This window comes from Palaemon carinicauda, chromosome 32 (genome assembly GCF_036898095.1).
Source record: "Palaemon carinicauda isolate YSFRI2023 chromosome 32, ASM3689809v2, whole genome shotgun sequence".
NCBI lineage: Eukaryota > Metazoa > Arthropoda > Malacostraca > Decapoda > Palaemonidae > Palaemon > Palaemon carinicauda.
Genome location: NC_090756.1, coordinates 22,935,175 through 22,960,318, shown reverse-complemented (window position 1 = coordinate 22,960,318; position 25,144 = coordinate 22,935,175). Strand labels below are relative to the sequence as shown.

The 25,144-nt window shown below is 38.0% G+C and overlaps 1 protein-coding gene across 1 annotated transcript in view; it reads left to right on the top strand.

The window, feature by feature from the left end:
• The window catches only part of LOC137625532 (ras-specific guanine nucleotide-releasing factor 2-like), a 100,065-nt gene that overhangs the window by 11,080 nt on the left and 63,841 nt on the right, over window positions 1-25,144 (top strand). Inside the window, exons 6-9 of the mRNA XM_068356441.1 lie at window positions 359-382; window positions 13,550-13,743; window positions 13,965-14,090; window positions 14,586-14,688. Of these exons, the coding sequence (XP_068212542.1) occupies window positions 359-382; window positions 13,550-13,743; window positions 13,965-14,090; window positions 14,586-14,688 (447 nt within the window). The remainder of the gene's footprint in view (window positions 1-358; window positions 383-13,549; window positions 13,744-13,964; window positions 14,091-14,585; window positions 14,689-25,144) is intronic.

The following is a 25,144-nucleotide window of genomic DNA, read 5'->3' as shown; positions in this document are numbered from 1 at the left end:
GGGTAACTATTGGTAAATTTGTGTTCTGCTTATGCAAAACTCACATTTGTTTTTTTATTTTGTGTTTACTGTATTAATTATTGCAACATCCAAGACTCTATTTATTAACAATTTTAGCTAAAACAGCTGACATTTTTTCCCATTTAAATCTAATTTCATTTTGTGCATGTTTCTTACAAGGCAGTTAAAAAACATTGGTATTTCCCCTAGCTTTGTGTCAGATTAATTTTTTGCCCAACTTTATATAAAAAAAAGGACAACTTGGTGTGTTCATTGAATTAATTCATGTATGAGGGGCCCTCTGCATATCACGGAAGGCTCTACATATTCTTTCTTTTGTACCAAACGTACCATGCAGCCGAAGGATTGCGGATCGGTTTTGGTAGGTGTCACGACAAAGTTAAAAAGTAGAAGAAGAGTAGTTTTGCACTAGTTCCAGTCACTGTTACCTTATTTAACTACTGAATATATCAATATTTTATGTTTAACTAAATGTGATGCATTTTGTATGATTTTTGCAGTATGCATAGTACAATAGTTATCACTCCTTTAGAAGCTGATAGTTGCAGAGGATGTTGATATCTGTAAAGGCAAAAACAATTGCAAATGAAGGTATGGCAAGTGTTGTTGTTTTGCATGATGGCCTTTCTGTTGCTACCTGTAACACATTTCAAACATTTACACCTGTGAACTCTTCCATCGTCCACTTTGTCTGTCGCATTTCGCAACAAACGCGGTTCAATTAACGCCATTTTTTTTGCGACACTGCGTCGCGTCAACTTGTAAAATTAAGACGAGCATCTCTGTCTTGTTCTCATCTGTGCATTTTGCATTTCAACAAATGACATGAATATTCACAAGTTTAAATGATCAGTGTTAATTGTGTGGGGTCACTGAGAAAGAGAAACATCATAATTTAATTTATATATATACATATATATATATATATATATATATATATATATATATATATATATATTCCCTTTGGAAGTTTATCATTAGCATCACTCATATGCGGACATATTTACGAAAAGAGTTAGGTTCGGTCACATTGGGTTAGGTTAGAAAGAGGAGAAAGACTGTTGTTCAGAATGGCAACACTACCACATACCCTCATAAGAAGTCAAATTGGCCAATCATGATTGAGGTCTTTACCTAGATGGCATTTGGCCCTCACTAAGATCTAATTAATACCGAAGCCTGCTGCAAGCATCAGAAAATCTGGATGTTTTACCGTAAAGAGGATGTCCTCTTTCATCAAGGCTGGGAATGGCTTGTGCGCGTTCAAGTTTTCATGGCAGATTTAACACAGATGAAAATATCCTTTTTTGGCAACAAGCTTCTAAAAGTGACAACTTTCTGGCTTTGCACGTGAAAATTGACACGAAATGCATCCTCTTCCGTAATGTACAAAACTACCCTTGCTTCTTGTAACATACTGTTCACTGATGATCATGCTTTGTTATGTCAGAAAATTTCAAGACAGTGGGAAAATCAATAACATAAGGTGAATGAACTACTCAAAAAGTGGGTATGTTGAGTGCACTTTTCATGAACCAGAATCTCACATAAAGTTTGAAGATCTTAATGAAGATTTTGTTCAGCAATATAATCATTTGGCCAAAGATTGGAATAATCAAAATTTAAGGTACTAGAAAATAAAACTATGAAAATATCCTCCAATTAGGCTACCGCAAATTGATTGAACCTACTTTAGCTCTTTCTCATTTTACTATTATACAAAAATATATTTACAGTACTCCTCAAATAAGCATCTAAATGGACTTTTAAAACTGCACCGTGTTTCTCGCAGGGGTTCTAATTATAAAGGCCGTGCAACAAAATCTGACTTCAAGATCCATCCACATGATATCAATTGGCTACCAAAATCTACAGAAAATTTTGTATCCTATGACTGAGGACTATGAAACGTGAAGTAGATGATGATGAATGGAGAAGTACTGAATTAAAAGCTCAAGATAGAGACAAATGCCGAAATCTAACCGAGGCCCTTTGTGTTGTCAATAGGTGATGATGATGATGATGCTGAAGTATCAACCAAAATGTTAGAGTACAGCTGTTTTACTCAGAGATGACTACGAGTAATACAACTATAATCCAAAGAGCCATATCTGGCTATTTATAATTTCTTTCAAGGTAATGGAGCAAAGAGGCATTCCTCAAATCCCCAAAGACTAGTTATTGCAAGGTCAAGCTCTTGGATACATAGACTACTATTTAACGGATTTTGAGCGAAGCGAAAAATCTATTTTTGGGTGAGGTAGCCATGTCGTCCTGAAGGAAGTTCCTTCATTAGTAGCTTCCTAGGTATATTTGACTGTCAAATATACCTGGGAAGCTACTAATGAAGGAACTTCCATCACGACGACATGGCCTGAGCCCAAAAAAAGACAGATTGTTTACCTTAACACTTCCACTAAACTTTATATGTAAGAATTTAGGAAGAGGATTAGAAAAATCTAAGGTTTTGAAATGTCATTTTCTAAAGGATACCAAATAGCAGGGAGAGAAATAAAGAATTCCAATCTTTTAAAGTCTATGGAATTAAACATGCAATAACAGTGTCAGAAGTTGATGATTTTAGCACAGCAAATGTGGAAGATGCCTTAACAACTGTCGCAAAACCATCTGTGAAACGATGGCACCAATGTTTTATTCGATTTGAGTTTAATCGACTGAGTTACACACGTGTTAGATTAGACCACTCTGAAAGGTGTTACACGTGTTAGATTAGAATACTCTGAAAGGTGTTACACGTGTTAGATTAGACTACTCTGAAAGGTGTTACACGTGTTAGATTAGACCACTCTGAAAGGTGTTACACGTGTTAGATTAGACTACTCTGAAAGGTGTTACACGTGTTAGATTAGACCACTCTGAAAGGTGTTACACGTGTTAGATTAGACCACTCTGAAAGGTGTTACACGTGTTAGATTAGACTACTCTGAAGGGTGTTACATGATTAGGTACATATTTTTCTATCTGGTACTGCTCTTTATGTCCCTATGGATTAAATTGCTCCAAAGGAAGAAGAGTTCTTTATAAAGGGGAGTACAGTACCCCCTAAAAATTGTACTGATAGAAAATAGTGCAATTCTTATGCTGTAATAAATAGGATGATCATTTAAAGCAGCAGTACAGCCAATTGCTTCAAGTCATGAATGACAGGAAAATTAAAAAGTAATCCAAACTGAGTACAATGTCCATAAACAAATATGAGTAATGTTAATGTATTTGTTAACCCTTTTACCCCCAATGGACGCACTGGTACGTTTCACAAAGCTCATTCTTTTACCCCTATGGACGCACCGGTACGTCCTTGCAAAAAATTACTATTTACATTTTTTTTGCATATTTTTTATAACTTTATGAGAAATATCACTCATTTTCCAAAAGAATGAGACCAACCTGACCTCTCTATGACGAAAACTAAGGCTGTTAGAGCAATTTAAAAACTATATATTGCAAAATGTACTTGAAAAAAAAAACTGCCTGGGGGTTAAGGGCTGGAAAGTTCCAAATAGCCTGGGGGTAAAAGGGTTAAAGACTAGAAGTGAGAACACTTTGTCTTTTGGGAGATTCGGATACTCTGAACACCTGAATCTCTATGAAAATTTTCTAGAAGTTGAAACACAAATAACACTAGAAGATGATGGATTATTTACATCGTTGAACAGAAATATCAAAGATTCATAGGAAGAAAACTATTTAAGATGAGCATTAAATAAAAGAAATTTTCAATCATTTTAGGGAGCTGTATGTTAGGAAAATTTTCTACCACTTGGAAACTGAAAAGTCATTAAACGAACAAGATTAAAAATGCTGATCTCAGCAAATATGTATCTTGGTGGCAGCGCTGCGACTACTTGTTGGTAATCAGCATTCTACGGCTGTAAAACAATGCACAAACTTGCGTTCAAAGTTGAGAATAATTTGACAAAGCCTACTTTATATTGCATCCACTTTAATACTGAATGAACCAAGGCTTTTTTTCTATAACGATAAATCTAAAGAAATCCACATTATGACTTCACACTAAAAAAGGGTTTATATCTTAGGATTGATAAAAATTATGAAATAAAATTAGATTTTAGACAAGGGATGTACCAAAGTTCTAGGCCTTTACTTGCGTCTACCAACTATATATATATATATATATATATATATATATATATATATATATATATATATATATATATATATATATATATATATATATATATATATCTAATGAGTTGACGCTCAACATCATGATCACTATAATACAGTAATACCTATAACAAATATTGATATTAATATATGCATCATAAAGGGTCTCGATTACTTAGGCATTATACAATATACAGTACAGTGTATGTACTGCATATACATACAGTTTTTGACAGTACAGTCGAAGGTAGAGATGGTTTGAGCATGCACTCCCCAAGAGAGATTAAAATTTAAAAAGTTAAAGTTGCGGGTTTTAGGTCTCCTCTGAGATGATCTACATCATTCTCCTCAGGCGACCATAAGCCAGCAGGGACTATCACTAGCCCCCTCTAACCTTCCGCCCCAGGCGCCACCCTGGGGAGTACCTCCCGGTAGAAGGTCTCACGATATCCACGTCCTGGCGGGGGACGCGAACTCGGGACCTCTGAAACAGAAGCCCACGACGCTACCAACCTAGCTATCCAAGTTTTCAACTAGGCTCCACAAGGCACTAGATGAGTTTGAAGACCTAGGCCTACATGGCTGAGGATTATAAAGCTTGAAGTAGGTGATGAATGGAGAAGTATTGACTTAAAAGCTCAAGACAGAGACGACTGGGAAAATCTAACTGAGGCCCTTTGCATCAATAGACATAGGAAATGATAATGATGATGATGATACAGACAGTACTTTGTGTTGTGCACATACAAGGAGAAAAATCACTGTTTCAAGTTGAATATCATTTCCTTGTTTATGAACAATTTTTGTAATGAGGGTTACCATGAGTATTATAAAACCTTTGAGGATATTCTCAATGAAATTAGATATGTTCCAAAAGCTAAATAAATAGTGAAATATTCACGTAATTTTTATAAGATTAACATACAGCATGGGATGATTATCAACCTTCTGCTGTTCACAAAACATTTTCTTTACTAATCAGTAATGTAATGTACAAGAGGTTTTGTTCCTATGCACTGTAGTTGAAAGACTCACCAACTTAACTTTTGTTAAAATATGAGCACTGAAAGGAGAATCACTCAAAAATGTTTTAAACTGGAATACATAATGTAAAGTCGGGTTCCAGTTCCAGTTTCATCAGAATAGATGCTTACCAGAACGTCAGCCGGGCAAGCCCAAATCTGCCCCAGTGTGGTGCCCAACCAAAGCAGTGGCCTTCCCAGTAAACAGCTTAAACTCTGTGCACTAGAGAAGAATCACCCAAACATGTTTTGAACTGGAATACATAATGTAAAGGTTTCGATTTCCAGTTCCGGTTTCATCAGAATAGAGCTTACCAGAACGTCAGCTGGGCAAGCCCAAATCTGCCCCAGTGTGGTGCCCAACCAAAGCAGTGGCCTTCCCAGTAAACAGCTTAAACTCTGTGCACTAGAGAAGAATCACCCATAAATGTTTTGAACTGGAATACATAATGTAAAGGTTTCGGGTTCCAGTTTCATCAGAATAGATGCTTACCAGAATGTCAGCTGGGCAAGCCCAAATCTGCCCCAGTGTGGTGCCCAACCAAAGCAGTGGCCTTCCCAGTAAACAGCTTAAACTCACGGTCCCGGGCGGCGGTTGATCGGCCACCATGTGAATGCTAGGAAAACACATTACCACTGTACTAGCTTTGAAGCATCTTTGTTAGCTACCAACATGGGATAAAACAACTTTGAAAATCTGCCAAATGAAGGAGTTTAAGGGCCCTGATTGGAAGCTCAAACAAATAACATGTAGAAGTCTCAAACAACAGGATAAAACCAGCTTGATCAATTTTATTTTTGTCGTGGACCAGTCCTGTTCTGGACAGTCTTGCCTTCTCAAAAATCTAATGGGGGAATAAATTTTTAAAAATTCCAAATCACATCATATATCGCACATACATTAATGATTCACTTTAACTGCTCAGTGTACTTATGCTACAATATACTAATTAACACAAGACATTATATCCCGGATGAAGAAAGCAGACAAACTGTAGTAGCAACATGTTCCTAAATTCAAGTTCTGAAATATTATCATACGATGTTTATCAAATGAACCTAAACACATCTTACATTATAAAATATATACATAATTGTAAATAATATGAGATTACCATCATGCCTGTATTTCTCTCTTGCTTGTGATTTAGGTTTTAAGGCAAGTGGTTATTTTTGCACAGTATATCATAGTCTGTGTATGAAGGTTTCTGCATGTCATGTGAAGTGAATAGACTATAGATAGTTTATGTCATTACAGTGTTTTACTTACAATAATTTTACTGTGGACAAAGTCACCTATGAGTATCATGTAACAGCTTGTCTCGGGGGAGAATTCCGCACTTTACCAATTTACCAACAGGCAGCGTTTATGTAAGTGAAACGAAATGGAGTCATTTGGTACAGCAAGTAAATGATTCAATGACTTGATAAAATATGGACATATTAACCCTTTTACCCCCAAAGGACGTACTGGTATGTTTCACAAAACTCATCCCTTTACCCCCATGGACGTACCGGTAAGTCCTTGCAAAAAAATGCTATAGAATTTTTTTTTCATATTTCCAAGAGAATGAGACCAACCTGACCTCTCTATGACAAAAATTAAGGCTTTTAGAGCAATTAAAAAAAAATATACTGCAAAATGTGCTGGGGAAAAAATAACCCCTTGGGGGTTAAGAGTTGGAAATTTCCAAAGAGCCTGAGGGTAAAAGGGTTAAGTAAGACATGAAGGATTAGTAATGGTTGTTTGGATGTCGAATGTTACTTAGAATTGCCAGAATTTCAACAAAAGGAACAAGCGGAGGGGGATACAGCTGCGATCCATCTTGTATACAAGAGAACTATAAGCTTAATTTCCGAACTATTACCTCTCCAGGAAGGTTTTGCTCGTCTTAGCTGTTACGTTCATCTGTTATTTTATGTTCGGGTAATACTTTGTTCTTTGATTTAGAAGTGCTTTCCTGTCTTTGGGTTTCACACAAGGCATTTCAATCTGACCTGCTTTTACTTCATTTACATTCAGTTAATGAGAAATAATGGTGACTTATGACTTTCAGTGGACAGATAACCTTGTAATATCGATGAATAAATCTCTCATTCCTGATAAGCATCAAACACCAATTATTCTATCGTAAAACGAGATGGGGATCATCATAGATTTCTTAACCAGTCTATGTGCACTTCTCAAATCAAAATACACTGTTTTACTAAGTCTTCCTTAATGATGTATGGAGCAGGGTGGTGTCCAAATGATAGAAATATTTGATTTTACAGTTAATTTTTGATCATTTATTCATTTGGATTGTGTATCTTTGATAAGTACTTTTCTGGAATTTGCCTTGCATCTCAATCAACAACATACACATTACCTAATCTACATAAAAAAAGTCTTAATATTGCCAAAGAAAGAGGGATAGAGTAATATGGTTGATTGTTTTGTAATATATACTATAGTTTTCTGCCTGCAGTATGTACTATACTGCAGAAGTACTGGCTACTGTATAAGCATATACTGTAGTTCAGCCGGCATGTTGCCGGCTAGGCTAGTACCTGGCGGTACCGGTCCAGCCGGCTAAGTTAATACCTGACGGAACCAGCCGACAGAGAGAGAGAAAGCATGGAGCGAAGGGCTAACTTATTAATGTAGTTTAGCACGATAAATAAGGGTGTAAGTATTATTATTCCTACTGCCTTCCTCCAGAATGAGGGTTCAAATGGAAGGGGGGAATGAATCATTGTAGCTTCCATCCAGCCACAAGATCTGCTGCCGGCTACTGCCGGTTTCAGTGATGTGGATGGCAGTCCAAGGGAGGACTGAAGAACATTCAAAGACAATGGGTCTCCCACCGGCAGCTGTCATGGCCGGCACAACCTTTCCCGGGGCCTCGTCCGTAGGGGAAAGTCGGAGCAGCTATCAAGCCACCTATGTAGGAGCCCGGCTGGCGCCCCGTTCTACCCAGCAAGCAGGGAGATTGTAGGACACCGGCCACAGACATGCGATGGCTAGGCTATCGCTAAAGGACAGAGAGGGGCAGAGAAAGGGTCTTGTATATTGTGTCGGGAGAAGGCGGCAGGATTGCCGGCCATTTCCAAACACAATTTGAAACCTTAGTTTCCATATTGGCGCCATCCTGGGCGGCAGAAGAATGTCGATTCTTCACCCCAGGGTCTGCCGAAACAAGACTTGTCTTCTAGACCGCAAGGGAGAAGGTGGCGGCATTGTACTACCTCTTCAGATGCGGACTAGGGAAGCTAGGCTTCCTATATCTACAACTGTAAGCCAGCAGGGGAGTGACTACTCACCCGGCAGCCAAGCCGTCTGCATAAAGACTGAATACTCTGAGTTACTGTCATAAAACCAAGCCGGGATACTCACCGGCAAGGGGGAGAAGACAGAAAACACTAGCCTAGTCAAGCCGGAGTGTACTACTCTATGGCAAGACCAAGATAGGATTGTCGCTTAATGGCGGCACTCAAGAGGGAAGGAGGATTTACACTTAAATCTCCGAAGGAGACGAGTATCGAATTATATAATTAATTCAAGGAGATATACTATCTCCTGTTGAATTGATAAGGTGATATGCGAGGGTAAACAGGGATAATGTATGAAAGTATACTAAAGCGTGTAGGCTAGGTTAGCCTAGCACAGGGCGAGATCTCGGTTACTTATATCACTGAGACTCTAACGTATACGATTGGCACATTTAGGAAGAGGAAAATTATTTGCATGATCTTATCTTCACTAGTATAATTTTTGCCTAAATAGCTATACTGTACAGTAATTCATTAAAGCTAAATACCAGGAATGTCACTCTGCTGACTAAATAAAGCATGCATGACGAACGAAAGCGTCCAAAATGGCACCTCCGGTGACCGGCTATGCTCCAATAAACACATTGAAATTATGCTAATTTTACTGGGAGAAGGGAGCTAAAAATTATACACAGTAAAGATTAAATACTCAACTTTCCAGAGGCAGAAGAGGCTGGAGAATGCATAATAAACCCTCGACAATAGCGATCCAGAATACTAGATAAGCAGGGAGAAACACCGTGCGAGAGCGCTACTGAAATAGGAATAAGCGCCATCTTGGAGCCCTGTAATAGTAGGGGAGGAAGGGTAACCTTGATAATGGCTCCACTTCAATTTCACCGCTCTTTCCCCTCAGAGCGATAACTGTATTCGGGTGAAGATTGCCAAGTGTCGTATCAAGATATACGTCCCCTGATATTATGCGATATCCTTAAGAAAAATTTTAAGGATACTCACGCCAGGAGTTAGAATTCTGGAGACCTATGGTCAATTCTCTGGGAGTATCACTGTAGCCAAATATCCCTTAGAAAGCTGTCTATAGGAAGCTTCCATCAGGACGACATGGCTTAAGCCCAAAAATAATAATGTACAGCATGGTTAAAAATGGTTGATCATGAGAACCTTCTTTAGCAAGTACTTCAAAACTCATAGTTTTAGTACTCAACTTGGATGCAGAAGCTTGAATGTCCGACATCTTGCGCAGAAAAGCACTCACAAACACCGAAATCACAGAACAAAGGAACGTGCGTGTAAACAGCAGAGATGCTATGAAAGGAGTGAAGATGTTGGCGCGGGTGGAGGTAGTGGTAGTAGCAGTCAGTAGTGGATGTAGAACGGCACCTCGTAGTAACGGGGATATTTGAAGAGGAGATATCTAAATGGCACGAGACCTCTGATAGTGGTTTACACGCCCCAGTTCTATCCCGACACCTAATATAGGTGAGCGAGCTGGTTTCATCCCTGGCATTCCTATGCAACTTTTTTCTCTGGTAATATATAGCAGTTATATACCTTAGAAATGATGCTAAAGGAGCATTTCACGGAGCGGCACAGGTTGAGCCCAGAAATAATAATGTACAGCATAGTTAAAAATGGTTGATCATGAGAACCTTCTTTAGCAAGTGGAGGGATACAGTATAAGAATCTGGTCTACCAACTAGATACGGAGATGAAGATTTATAGATTGATCCTTCATCTGAGACTGTCACAGTTCTATTCAAAATGGGATTCAAACGTCGTCTCTCTAATGCTTTAAAAGAACTATCTTAAAATATTTTTCCCTTCCACGGCAATTATACGATATTTTGTCAATGAAATACCTATCAAGAAGTTGATTACAATTACTTACTACATCAGAGGAGCGATGAACCGACCTGAAAGTTTTAGTTATCTGAAAGATGGCGTAATTGTTCAGTTCGGTCGATGTTATAGATTGCCTGAATCTTCTGGCCAGACAAATGAATCATACGATATATACGATATGACACACCATTTATATATGAATTAAAGGCAGTTTACGAGCACTTATCACTGAACAGAGGGATATTAGGATCGAGAATACCAGCTCGGTTATCTGCCTCGAGATCTACTGGTTGAATAGAGCAAACTAGATTTTGGTAAAGCAATTGTTTGCACAACTGATGGAATGAAATAAATATAGAATACGAGACCTAAAAGAGAGGATTTTATCTCTATAACGTAATTTGCAGTGTAGCATCAGAGCATCTACCATAGCCTTTGTTTACTTTTCTTTGGAGAGTCCTTGATCGTGACCATCGTCGGATCAGGACCACTAGTACTCGATTTATCACAGAAGTACTTGGACTCATTTCTCGAAAGGATGGGAATTCTTCACTTTACCGGAAAAATCTTTCCTCTCTCGTATGGGTCATGAAGAATATGATGATGCAATAGACCCGGAACAAGGAGAATTTTGATCAAAATGAGTGCAAGACTCATGGGTATAATGTGAGGGAAAAGGGAGAAAGATTTTCTTCTCCTTCTCTGAGCCAAAAGCCTTTGGGAAAGTAAAGGATTGATATGGTGTATCACACCCAGAATGTCAGTATCTCTTTGCCAAATAATATGGCGAGGAGTCTGACCTTGGTCTCTTGCGTGGAGGACCATCCTGAAAATCCATTGTAGGCTTGAAGTGAGGAAATGCGGGTATGGCTCTGTTGCCCGTTTCCTCTGAAAACCCTGAGCTTGTCTGGACCTAGGTTTAAAATCACCCATAGCTACTTTAACTGATCTAGGGACACGCAGTAGAAGTTAACTTACTACTTCCATTTCTAGATGGACTTAAAAAGGTATAGGTTAGTCTCGTAGAGGACGAAAAACTCATTCCAGTAATGTCAATAGTGCAAGTTGTTGCTTGTGCAAGTTGTTGCTTGTGAGATGCGAGCAAGAAGGGATGGTAACGCGTTCAGCTGATGCACTGGCTTAATGATGCTTAACAAAGCCAGCATTTATCTATTTGTGCGTTCCCTGACTGATGTGTATAAAAAGTACCCTTGCTCGCATTTGAAAGCGAATGTAGGACTCTTTTATGAGCCTTTGGATGCAGAGCTAACACTGCACTTGCACCAATACAATACGACCAGGTCTGTAATTCCTAAAAAACCTAAAAAAAAAAAAGATGCAGTAGTCTCCCTTGGAGAGAAGCTGGTTGCTTCCTTTTGAGGGGATGACATACTTTAAGACCTCTAGGAGTAAAAGGAAGGTCGGAATCAACTTGAGTCCTGATAAGAGAATAGTAAGCCTCTTCTAACAAAGCTGCTTCTGTACCTAGTGAAATAGTCTGCTCTGTCACCTCTCAGTGTGGTGCTCGCTTAGGTGTACATTTAGGTGATACAGAAGGTATACTTTTAGAATTCTCACCAGTAAGTGTTTCTGAATCATGGAGGAAAGAACTCCCTGATCTGTAAAATCGGAAATAAAAATATGCTCCGTGTTAATCATACTTGTAGGGGAAGATGGCGACCTTTTTAAGTTCATATAAGTTGGTGATACCAAAGTAATATGTACTGTAACTTCTCTTGTTCTGGTTGTAAAAGAGCTGAAGACAAAGGATCTAAATCACTGTGTAAGATCTCGGGTTCACTAATTAAAATAGGTGATGACACATCAAAATCATGCACAAAATGGCTGTCTCCTTGAGGTATCAGATTTTCAGGACACTCTGATAAGGATGGATCTGAAAGAGAAATGCCAAGATCAGGAAAGAAAGCGTCTGCTTCTTGCTTTCAGCAGAGGAAGAAGCAGAAAGGGAGGGATCCTTGTTAGCTATCTTCTGACGCCTATTATATTTCTCCCATTGAAAGTGCGGCCAATCCCTGCAAAATCCAAACATAGAGGTAAAGGAGCATTGCTTACCACGATACCCAAGACACAAAGAATGGAGATCTACCTCCCACTCGGCTCATGTAGGCACCACAAGGACTACTGTACTTCAAAGACTGGGCCAGGTTCCATATTCACTTGAGAAACACTCTTAATCACAAAGGCAGTGAGTAGAGAAAAAGCTAAAAGCACTAAGCGTAACGTAGCCTGAACAGTGGTTGAGCAGCACGTCTAACTGGAACGACGTCTAGGAGTTAATTGGTGCAAGTCATGCTAACCCAGTGCGGACGGGATACTGGCAACAATACAATGTTACCAGAATCCCAAGATTTCCTAAATTCTGGTCGTAGCCAAACTACAATGGAGTAAACCCCATTTAAACGATGATGGTTTATAACTCGCGTAAGAACAAATACAGTTTTCACTACATACCATTTCCTGGTCTTAGCACAGTCTAAGGAGTTTTACTAGGTACAATTTTTTTTTACCCATACTAGGAAGTCTGTAAAACTAACTTTCTTTGAGATTGGTTTCACACCAAAACAAGAAATATCCTAAAATATAATTATGTCCACTCTAATTTGAATAAATTTACTGAAATTCTTCCGAAAGTGTTAGATAGGATGTCCTTTCATGATTTCATGTTTTCATATTATCAAAACTACACCGCGATTAAAAGATTTATGGATATCCAACATTTAAATATTATATTATCATTACTAAGAGATCTTTTGATACAAACGACATATAAAATATTTATTTTTACAAAGGAAAATTGGGGCTTTACAGTCTATCATAAAACAGAAAACCTTGATTTGCAGGGGAACGTAACCAAAAAAAGCAGAATACTGTAATTTCGAATCAATTCTGTAAAATAATGAATTTACTTAACAAATACTAAAAAATGGCTCTTTTTACTAAGCAAAATTAAAGCAGCAATTGAGAGTACCTCAGAGAGAGGCTGTGAAAAAACACCCAAAGTGTTCGTACTAGCTTATAGAATTTAAAAAGTAGGAATCATTTAATTATCCCAGTTAATAATCTTTAAGGAAGAAAATTAACTATAATTATAAGGTGAAAGTTACCAGATTTTACCATGAGATTTTGGAGAAGAACCTCGACTAAAATTATTTAAGATAATCTGCTTTCTGTAATTCCCCAAAAACATCACCGATAAACCAAGGTCCTTTCCTCTCTTTCAGGCGACTTGTTCGACATGCTTTTGCCAATGCTGAGTATCTACCAGGAGTACGTGAGGAACCACCACTACAGTCTGCAGGTCTTGGCTGAATGCAAACAGAACCAGCACTTCGGAGCATTCCTGAATCGACTGGAGAACAAGCCTAGCCTCCAGGGAAGGACGCTGGAGACGTTCCTTACCTACCCTATGCATCAGGTAAAACTAGGGTTAAATTTGCTATGATGACCATCATGATTATTAAATGGATGAATGGGTAGTCTTTTGGTCTTATAGTGCGCGTTAAGCAGAATATAGTGTGTTAAACAAAATATACTGTGCATCCGTCAAATCTTATTGAAGTGCATTACTGTTTCTATTTGCATTCCTGGTTGGACATTTTAACAGAGAAAATTCAAAAAGCAGTTTTTCTATTTCAGGTACCTCGTTACATCATCACCTTGCACGAGCTTCTGGCCCACACTCCCCACAACCATGTGGAAAGAAAGAGCTTGGACCACGCCAGACTAGAGCTAGAAGATCTCTCGAGGCAAATGCATGATGAAGTGAGTATTCATTTACACTTGGACATAGTTTGTAGAAGCTGAAGTATCTCATAAAAGTTATCGTATGAAAGATAGCTTCAATTCCTTCTTTGTCTTACTTGGCTTTTGAGTCATGAGATGTGAAAGCAGTTGTAGCTTGTTAATATTGAAATTCATCGCAGGAAATATGGAAGCAGGATAAAATTGATCTTGTTCTTATTAAATTTTTCATTGTTTTTAATACCTTATATTTTAGAGAGGATGGAACCACATTAAATTTAAACTTTTTTTTCTAACAACACCTTTTCCTATTTTCTGTGTCTCTTAACAACATAAGATCAACACAGTAAGGCCTTCAAATCCTTTTAAAAAATTCTATATTACAAAATAAAATCTCTCTCTCTCTCTCTCTCTCTCTCTCTCTCTCTCTCTCTCTCTCTCTCTCTCTCTGTCAGCACTTATAAGAAAATGCCCTTCATACATATTTCCACTACCCATTCTTCTCTCGTGTTTTAGGTCAGCGAAACCGAGAACATCCGGAAGAACCTGGCCATCGAGCGCATGATCGTGGAGGGCTGCGACATCCTGTTGGACGTCAACCAGATGTTCGTGAGGCAGGGTAAGAAACCAGCAGCTTCGGCTGCCCTTAGTTCATGCTTTCCTAAAGAGGCCGTGCCTTCCTTCCCGCGTAGGTCTATTGATTTCCCTCGCAAAACCACCGACCTTTTCACGAGTGAAGATGGCGAAGAGGTCAGTGGCACACCCAGATCACAGAGGTCCCACTCAACTGTATCTTATATGACTAAGGAGCAACAGATTGCTGCCTTCGGGAATCGTCGGCGCCTCTCGTCCCTTCGACAGAATTCCCTCGGCAGTGCCACACCGGCCCTGATAGCAGCAGCAGCAGCTGCAGGCTGCTCTGCAGGGGCGTCCATGGTTCGTCACGCCTTAAGTTTGGGAGCCTCCCCTCTCTCCCCGCCACATCACGACACTGGGAGGAGGGCGTCCGACATTCCAAGACTGCGGAAGAAGAGTGTCCGCATCTCAGATGATTCCTTCGATGAGTGCGAGGAACTGGCAGCGTCGGGGAATATTATCCCCCAGCCACAAACTAACGAAGAGCCTATGGCAAATTTATCTTCCTCGGGCAATACGCCTCTAAATTCATCTCCCGAGGATAACGGAGACATCATTCTGCCTGGGATCACCTTGCAGGAGGAGTGCTTTTCTATAGATTCATTAGAAATGAAACAGAATTCGACATCTTGAGGGTAGGACCTCGAAGTCACTCGATTGACGACGCTAACCAGCTCACTTAGTGGCTGACAAAATGTCCAACAGCAGGAAGTCCCAATGAAATATCATTGTGTCCTTGCTTATGGTGAATGTCACGTGTCACTGTTAGTCACAGCATTATTTTGAAGTATTCATAATCCCAACAGAGAGTTACCGCCAAGGAGTCGCAAGTTTCATCGCTGCTAAGGATTACGATAATTTTCAGTATTTTCTCATCGTCATCTAGTTGGTTTACATTTTAGATTTATAATCTCACATCATTTCTAAGATAGCCGTGTTTGTCAAAGATAGAGAAGGGCATTATGATCTCATTACTTAGAATATATCTTAATAATGATCTTTTTCCTTAACATGACCTTCCTACTCAAGAGGCAAACAATTTTTCTTTATATTGTTCTATTCATATATGTAGGCTATATCTGCTTTTTCTCTTCCTATGTACACATATACACACAGACAAACATACAACAATATATGAATCTGAAATCTATACATGCTAACAATACTCAAGATCAGGCAGATTTGAACCTTTATAAATGTGTCACCAAAAATTGTCTACTGACCACTGAGACTACTTAGGAACTGTAGTTGATTCCCTTGAGTACTTGAAAAAGAACAAGAAATTCAATTACTGTACTTTAATTTTTGCCCATCATGAGGCCCATCTTCAGGTGAAATTTTAATAGAAATCCAAGTGATAAACGGCAAAATGATAGCATAATTTAAACACCTATTTTTCGAAAACAATAAGAAAAGTGTTTTTCTGAAACGAGACTATCATCAAAGGACGACAGAAGTAGTTGAAAGGTATCCAATGCCCTCAACTAACACAAATATCTTGGATTAAGGCCGAAATTGCTCCATCTGAAACATTGGGCACTTTCAATTTTACCATTATTACTACTAGTTCAGCCTTAACATAGAAAATTATGGTAATACAATCGTCAGGGCAGAAATTTTCCGCTTTTATGCATATTATGCATTATCCTAGAGTGTGACCATGGTACCTTCCTTTTGCTTATAGGGGGCCCGGTAGTAAAAGACAGTGGTGCTTCAAGAACGAAAGCAATCTAAATGTGGAGTTCTTCACCAGGAAATTATTAACCCTTTTACCCCCAATGGACGTAATGGTATGTTTCACAAAACTCATCCCTTTACCCCCATGGACGTACTGGTACGTCCTTGCAAAAAACTGCTATTTACATTTTTTTTGCATATTTTTTATAACTTAATGAGAAACTTCAGGCATTTTCCAAAAGAATGAGACCAACCTGACCTCTCTATAACAAAAAATTAAGGTTGTTAGAGCAATTTAAAATCTATATATTGCAAAATGTGCTTGAAAAAAAAAACGCCTGGGGGTTAAGGGTTGGAAAGTTCCAAATAGCCTGGGGGTAAAAGGGTTAAAATACCCCACGAATAAAAGGTAGAAACTATATATGAATGAATTTTGTATTTCATCATATTGACAGATCACCTTTCTACTTCAAATTATCTTCATCCTTCTCACAAGCCAGACTGCATCCATAGCTGGAAAGGCAGAATGCTAAATGCTCAGGGGCCCTAATAAAAACATCAACCCAATAAAAAAGTAAAGAACATGTAATAAAAGAGCAATGATAAAAAATATACAATAAATAACTATGATAAAGTTTAACTACAGAACTTAACTTATGCCAACATGCTCAACTAAAAAGTGCTTGAAACCAGTGTTTCCTGAAGTTGTAATGCTTCAACTGATTTACAACAAAGATCATTCCTTAATTTGGTCACAGGCATAATCAAATTCCTATAATAATGTTAAATATCGAGCCTCTCAAAACAAGACTAGACTATTAGAATTAACTGCTTTACCTTGTAATACGTGATAGATAGTATAGTCTGGCAAACGATGGTTAATGACACAGGCACGTAGCGGAAAAAGAAAGAGAACACTAACAAGCACAAGTGAAAGCACAAAGGAATAAAATGACAAAGCACAATGTTAAAGCACTAAGCACGAGGGAGAGCACAACGGACCATGTGGTAACCACGTGGTAAACGAGACACAAAGGGTCGCACTGAGAAAAGAGGAGCGTCGAGATGATATCACGACGCGACCAGAGAACTTACTGGAGATCAGGACCCAAGCTCACATGTGGCCTACCTCGGGTTTGCCCTCAGGGCACGTATCCTTCCGCTAGGCCTACCATTACAGAAAACGGGAGTAGGGTAAACTACACAAAACTCTGGTCGTTTGAGAGGAGGTTCCAGGTAACTCCTAAGAAAGTGGTTCGAGGTAAGTCTCTGTGCTGGAACAAACAGTACTGTATCATGAAAAAAACCTTTGCCAGCATGAAAATTAAGTGCTGGTGCCAGAGATTAATATTATGATAAAGGATAAGGAATCTAATACCCGTAAGTTGGTTAGCATTTTATAATGCATCGGGTGCTTAAGACCAACCTGGAGAATAATCATGTACTCATAACAGGGTTAAATAAAAGGAAGATAACTTTTCCCCCAAGATAAAGAGGGCTTCAAAGACCTTGAAATGCATCAACATCCTTTGCGCCAGAGACTGAACATGTAGGATCAACACCCAAGCACCATCTCGAAAGAAAGATTGGATTCAAATTCAAGAAATATTTGTGTTCTAATATTTGAAAGTAAGAAAATTAAGTTTGTTGATGGGAAAATAACTTACATCCACTTGTTACGAACTTGATCTGCTATCGTGATGGAAAGGGTTCGATTTCCCGCCTGTGCTAAGCACAAATATATATTTGAAACTTTCAGACCAAAAATTCCAAAAAATAACACTGCAATAGTGAACGCTGATGCCATTTATAAATATTTCAGTGACAAACTTTGTCAGGATCCACATAAAAATATAATGATCTGATCTAGTCCCCATTCCCGTTCTCTGTATAATTGGTCCACATACTGCTCATACAATTACCATAAGCTTTTCCTTGGGTCTTTTATTAGCTATGTAAAAGATAATTTAGAAGGAGAAAACAATATTGCAAACTCACCAAAAGTGTCAATACTTAGTTTTCTAAAAACCAACACAAACTGTAAGTGTAACGATTCTATACCAATCATCATCTCCTCCCACGCCTATTGACGCAAAGGGCCTCAGTTAAATTTCGGCAGATGTCTCTATATTCATCATCGCCTACTTCACGCTTCATAGTCCTCAGCCAAGTAGGCCTGGGTTTTCCAACTCTTCTAGTCCAACTCTTCTAGTGTCTTGTGAAGCCCAATTGAAAGTTTGGTGAAATAATCTTTCTTGGTAATTTCCTGAATTTCTCTAATGCCACATACATTTTTTTCCATTACAACAGGAATTTCGTAACTTCAGCATAGACTTATAGCATTTTCTTTGAGGAAAACATGAACTTAAGTTTTTACTTCAGTTAATTTTCTTAATGAATACTACAAGCAAATCTTCCTATATTCCAACCCAGACAAAACACAGGCATGTACTTTCCATCTTAAAAACTACCAGGCAAAAAGGGAGTTGAACATCTCATGGAAAGATAAGAAACTGATGAATGAAAGCTTCCCTGTCTTTTTAAGCATCATTTTCAGAAGCAGCAGGAATTACTACAGGAAAAGGTAATTGCAGCAAAGGCTGAAAATGATGCATTGAGAGCGCTAGCCACTGACCAGAATAGGGGGTGGACTGTGGCTGGGGTTGACCTTCGATCTGGGGGATTGGCCGGTGGTGAGGCGTGGGACAGGGGAGGATGGAGGGAGCTAACCAGAAACATCGACCCCACATAGAAGTGGGAAAAGATGTGCACAAAGAAGAAGAAGTAAAGAAAGTAAAGCAGAAGGTAGCTACTAGCTCTGGCATAACTACTCCACTTTTGAATACTGCTCACCAGTCTGGGAAAGGTCAGGTCATTCCCATATAGTCAATTCCAAACTCAATCAAGCATGGTACCTTAAGACCAACACCCATTCCAGTACTTTATAGACTGGTAGGCATTGCACCACCAAACATCCACAGAGCCCATTCAAAGACCCAGAAATATAAACGAGATTGATGAAAGGCACCCGCTCTATGATAACTGTGTGGTTAGACAAAGATTGAAATCATGCAAGAGCTTCATAATCACCATTATTCTCGACCCCATGAAGTCAGTAACTTACAGCCTAGAACACTGGAGAAAAAACAGACCAGTGAGTTTCCTTATCATGGAACAGACCTTTGTAGAAAGGACTGGGTTACTCCTAACCGAGCAAGAGCTAGAATTGGAAGGACTGCAGACAATCTTCATAAGTGGGTTCTTGGCCCCACTTCCGAGTGCCCATCCAGACAATGGACTACATACTTCATGGATGCGAACATAGGGTAATCTGTACAGATTTGAACCTCTACGAATGTAATCAGGCTGCTTTGAAGTGGATACAATATTGCCACGACAAGATATGATAATGAAGGCTACTTACAATCATTTCTACTTGCCTTATCTTATTGGAAACACCTTCAATATAATTTATGCTTTCAAGTTTCATAAGGTCCAAGACATCTGGTATGGATCATATTCCAACATTGTGATTTGTGCTTTTATAGTTTTTTTTTTTCCTTTTGGGTATTACATTAATTCTTATATCAAACCTTCCTCCTGTAGATATACAGTTTGGTTAGTCCCAAAGAAAATAAAATCACTCAGCCATACTCATTGAAATAACTTTTACAGTATTTGCAAAAATTTCAAGTTTTCATACTATATATTCAATACACTTCTTCTCTTGGATCTTGGATCTGTAGTCCAGAATTCATTCTATATTCCAACAATAAAGTAGTAAACATATCTAACCTTTCATTTCTTCAACTATTTACTTAAATCTTGAAGATTAGCAACCAGTTTTCTTGACCAAGTCTGCCTTCTAGCTTGTCTTTACACAAATCTATTGCCTCTTTACATGTTAAAGTTGCGACCATAGTCATTAATTCGACAGGCGCAGGCAGGATCAGACTGAAGATTCAGTTTAAAGTCAACTGATTCTAAAGAGACTTTTCTCACAGGCAGCTGAACACGCTGACTGGAACGGTCTCATTGGAATCAGTGTTTTTCAAATCTAAAGCTTTAGCCCACTCCTGTCTGACTTAATAATAATTTGGAACCCATTACAGTACTGTACTTGGTTTCATCTTTCATTAAAATTTCCCCTACCTCTTCCGGCTCAAAGCATCCTTTACTGATCTCGAGTCAGATACTATCATAAAATATCACTAAAAAAACTGAAGTAGTTGCCTGACTGTACATTTGAGTCAAGCAGTTTGTAGTTGATCTTTTGCGTCCTCAAACAATCCTCATCAATTATGTTTCGCTTAAGATAAAATTTTGGACATCCTAGATGCTGATGTGTTTGAGAGCCATACTGTACTATAGTCCATTTCTTTTAGCGATGCATATTTGCACCGACTCGCGGTGGTGCCCTTTTAGCTCGGAAAAGTTTCCGGATCGCTAATTGGTTGGACAAGATAATTCTAACCAATCAGAGATCAGGAAACTTTTCCGAGCTAAAAGGGCACCGCCGCGAGTTGGTGCAAATATGCATCGCTAAAAGAAATGGACTATAGTTTTGACACTTTTTATCAGATATATCTAGGGTATTTGCCTATCATTAAATTCAGTACAACACCTTATATCATTTCTTGAATCTTTTTTTTCAGGTGAATACTAATCACACAATGTAATGCCTGTAGAAAAAAGATAACATGAGTGTAGATTGCAATTATTGCAGGTCATAGCATACATCCAGTGCTCTTTAATTTCTGAAAAGTCACGGAAGTTATATCGTTAGCATAGCAGCCTTTGATAAGGAAATTTGCTTCCTTGTAGAATGCATTTATAGAAAAAAACATTAGGCAAATGTAATTTTTTAGGGCACCTTGAAAGTGGGAATCAAGTCGTTAAAATTACTTCAATGATGCTTAGGACTTGGCTGACCGTGAGACATGTATCTTACAGCTTCCAAACATGAATGTTGACATACCCATGCTTGCCTACTTTCACAAACAGTTTAAAGGTGTAAGAAAGGTAGTTTGTTATTCTGGTGTTCCCCAAAATGATATTCTCTGAAATTCATTGCAGTATTCGAAATCTTTATCAGTGTGATTTATTTTAAAAAATAAGATAGCACTGTACATTATACCAAACATAAAATGTGTATCTTACGGATGATATTTCTTTCTCCGATGTAAAATTACATAACAGTCAATTTTAGCAGAGACGTTGGGCAGATAATTAGACCAACTAAACTATTCAACCTAATGTCCTAGCATCAGAAGGGCGGACAAGCAAGTGGTACGTTAACGAAGAAGTTGAGAGTTTGCTCGTTCTATTTCAAGCACATCTTATCTATGTTCAAATGTAAAATGCATTCACATTCGGCCAATGGAATGTAAATTGTTACACCAGTTGATGATGATTCAAAACATCAACCTAATTTATAACATTTTCTCACATTAACTTTCATCCAATCATATATATGCCAAGGCTGATGCGATGCCATAGGTAAACAGCAATGTATCTAGAGAGGTCCGAGTGCCAGTGAATTGAATAAGTATTATCCATCAGCTATTATATAACCTTCAACACACCTTAAATTGCTCTTTTATGATACAATGCTATTTTTGATAGATGGTAATGAGAAAATACACCAACTTATGGTTCGTTATCTTCATGTTAAAAATCTGCGTAAACGAGACAAAGAGTCTTGCGAGGATCTTGAAGGAAATTCGGTTGCACATTAGAACAAAACACCATTACTCAAACAATGTAATTAGTAAACTGCTGTCAGCATACATATGTATATACAGTACAATACACTGCATTTATTTCCCCCATATGACTCTTTTCCTTGGAGTTAGTACCAAAAAAGTATAATCTTCTGGTATTTCAGAAAGTCCTTAAGGGTGAGTTTTTTACGCTCATGCCCTTTGGCCTTTTCATTGATCCCAGCAAGTGCCAATACCCATTAATAGCGGAGTTGAATTGTGAGCAATCGTCTGGGATTGAACGCAATCCTAGAAATGTACTATCAATCCTGTGTAGAGTGTGAACTCTGGTCAACAAAGTGAGTCGCTTAACACATAACTCGTAGGACCTACTTTCCCTGTTGGAGCCCTTGGGCTTATAGTATCTTGCTTTTCCAACAAGGGTTGTAGCTTAGCAAGCAATAATAACAATATTAATATTAATAATAATAATAATAAAAATAAAAATAATGATAATAATAATAATAATAATAATAATAATAATAATAATAAATGAAAGAAAACTGACGTGAGTCCGAAACAATGTCTGATCCTAACCATTTTAATTTCAATTATGACACTATAAAGGCCTAGTAAAATGGAAATAATTAACATTATTACATAAAGATATCACCAACGAACACCCTAATACACAAACAAAACAGCTGATACCTCTAAAAAGTCAAGAGAGACTTCCTAGCTATTTATAAATATTGTTTCCTGATATATTTTTTAAACATTCTACATGAAGGGAATTATATAGACGGGGCCCCGTGTCAGAAATAGCTGAAAGTCCCATGTAGCAGATACTTATAATCATTGGAACAATGCGTGAAATACCGAAATAAGGCAGAAGTACTGCAGTGGAAAAAATAGAAGATCTTCAACCGCTTTCCTTTTTCTTTTATCTCACATAATGACAGATGCATTTATCTCGTATGCTAACAGAGCGGAGAGGTCCCCTTTTCTGTTTCATTTGTTGATTTTGGGTACACCCCAAAATTGGGGGAAGTGCCTAGGTATATGTATGTATGATGTACTAATAGATGGAAGCATATAACTTGAATAAAAAAACACCATGCATGGTCTGTTGATCTTTGGTATCAAAATCAACAATTATATGCATTTGTATATTTAAATATAGCATGAGCTTTCTTCAGCTGAAGAGGCACTGAAAAAGTGTTGATTTACAACATTCTAAAGGGAAAACCCTTAGAGTACTCGCTCCAGAAGTTAGAATTCTGTGAAAACCTTTAGTTTAATTCTCTGGGAATATTATGGTAGTCGTATATATCCAAAGGAAGCTACTGAAGGAACCTTCCATCAGGACGACATGGCTTGAGCCCAAAAAGTGTGAACGCTCCTCTTATCTTTAAATATACAAACGTATATAATTGCAGATGGAGGCACTAAAGCAAAAGCAGTATACATAACATCCACCATTAAGGCATGCATTTTATGCGAAACAATAAGTCTCCAAATTGGAAGAAGATGCAAACAATCTTACAAACACAAGGCTAGACTTGGAATTTGGCATTGGATAGAAGCTTAGACTTTCATTAGTGTTATTTCTGTGGGGACTTAAATGATGTAATTAATGAATCAGTGTTTCATCTCGCTTCACAAACTGATTGTTAAGACTTTTATTCCCACTACATGAGCATATGATGCTCTTCCAAACATCATAAATAAGTTTACCTCAGTACGGCAGTATTTTAATTAATCCAATGAATACACATTGCTTATTGCCAGACTTTTATGAAGTATAAATTCTACTTACCATTATCAATCCGACTGCGTCTACTATCTACTGCACTGTCGCTCCTCTCGCCATCAACTTTCCTCACAGCTTCAATGTTTTGTGTAGAGTGATGTTCAGAGTCAGTTAGAAATCGGGTCGTCCTCGACGTAGATCTAGCCACACTATAACTCTTGCATTTCTCTTTGTGACTGTGGAATATAAAGATATTGTATTGTTCACTTTACATAATCACCATAAAAATATGAATTCTGTCTTAATATTTCCCACAGAGAAAAAACATCATAATAGCACAGTCCAGGGATTTGATACTTCCTCTTTCCCTATTGATCAATGACTATAAAAAAAGTCTTTTGTTTGATTACAGCTTAGACTAAAATGTCTTGATTCTACTCCTACCTTTGGAGTAACAGAGACATTCACCTCTAAACCATAACCTGTTGCCTTATTAAAATGATTCTTATATGGTGCTTTTGTTCTGATTTTATCAAGTTATATCTCCAATTGTCATAATTTTTAAGCTTATAATTTTCCCATTCCAAATATACAAACAAACTATTCTTTTCTTCTTCCCTTTTTTTATTTATACACTAACACAAACAAAGTCTTTCTTACTGATTTAAATTACACAAAAGCATATCCACTGTCCATCTTCCGTCTTGTTTGTGACCTTGTCAACCAGGTGCCTCTTCCATTTTTCAACTTTTCATACTATATCTTAATATACTCTAAAACAATGCCAAGTATTTTAGAATATAAGTCATTCATATAAACTCCTGCATCCGTCTACTCTGCGTCTTTACAATCAACACTAGTAGTGTCAATTGAAATGTATTTGTTCATGTAAAACTGCCTTATCTTTTGACAGCATATCTTCCGTCACAACTTTCATTATAAGGTCCATTAGTTCATCAGGGTTTCTCATCGTACTTAACTCCTGTCGTTGTCTGTAGAAGTCTCTTAAAATAAACTTGGATAAAATATTTATTTACTATAACTTTCAATTCTTCATATTCTCTATATAATTCTGAATGCCTACAGAATACCTAAACTTCAAATTTCTAATCCCTATCTACTCCTACTTCTGTAACACTAAAGCCCTGTCTACCCGATCGAGCATTGATGGGCAAACAGTGATGACAGACCACAATAGGTTGTGAGAATGAAGGTTGATGATGTCGAAGCCAGAAAACTACAGGCAGGGATCTGGTATCAAATAGTGCTGCTAGATCCCTGTCTGTGGTTTTCCCAATTCTGACGTT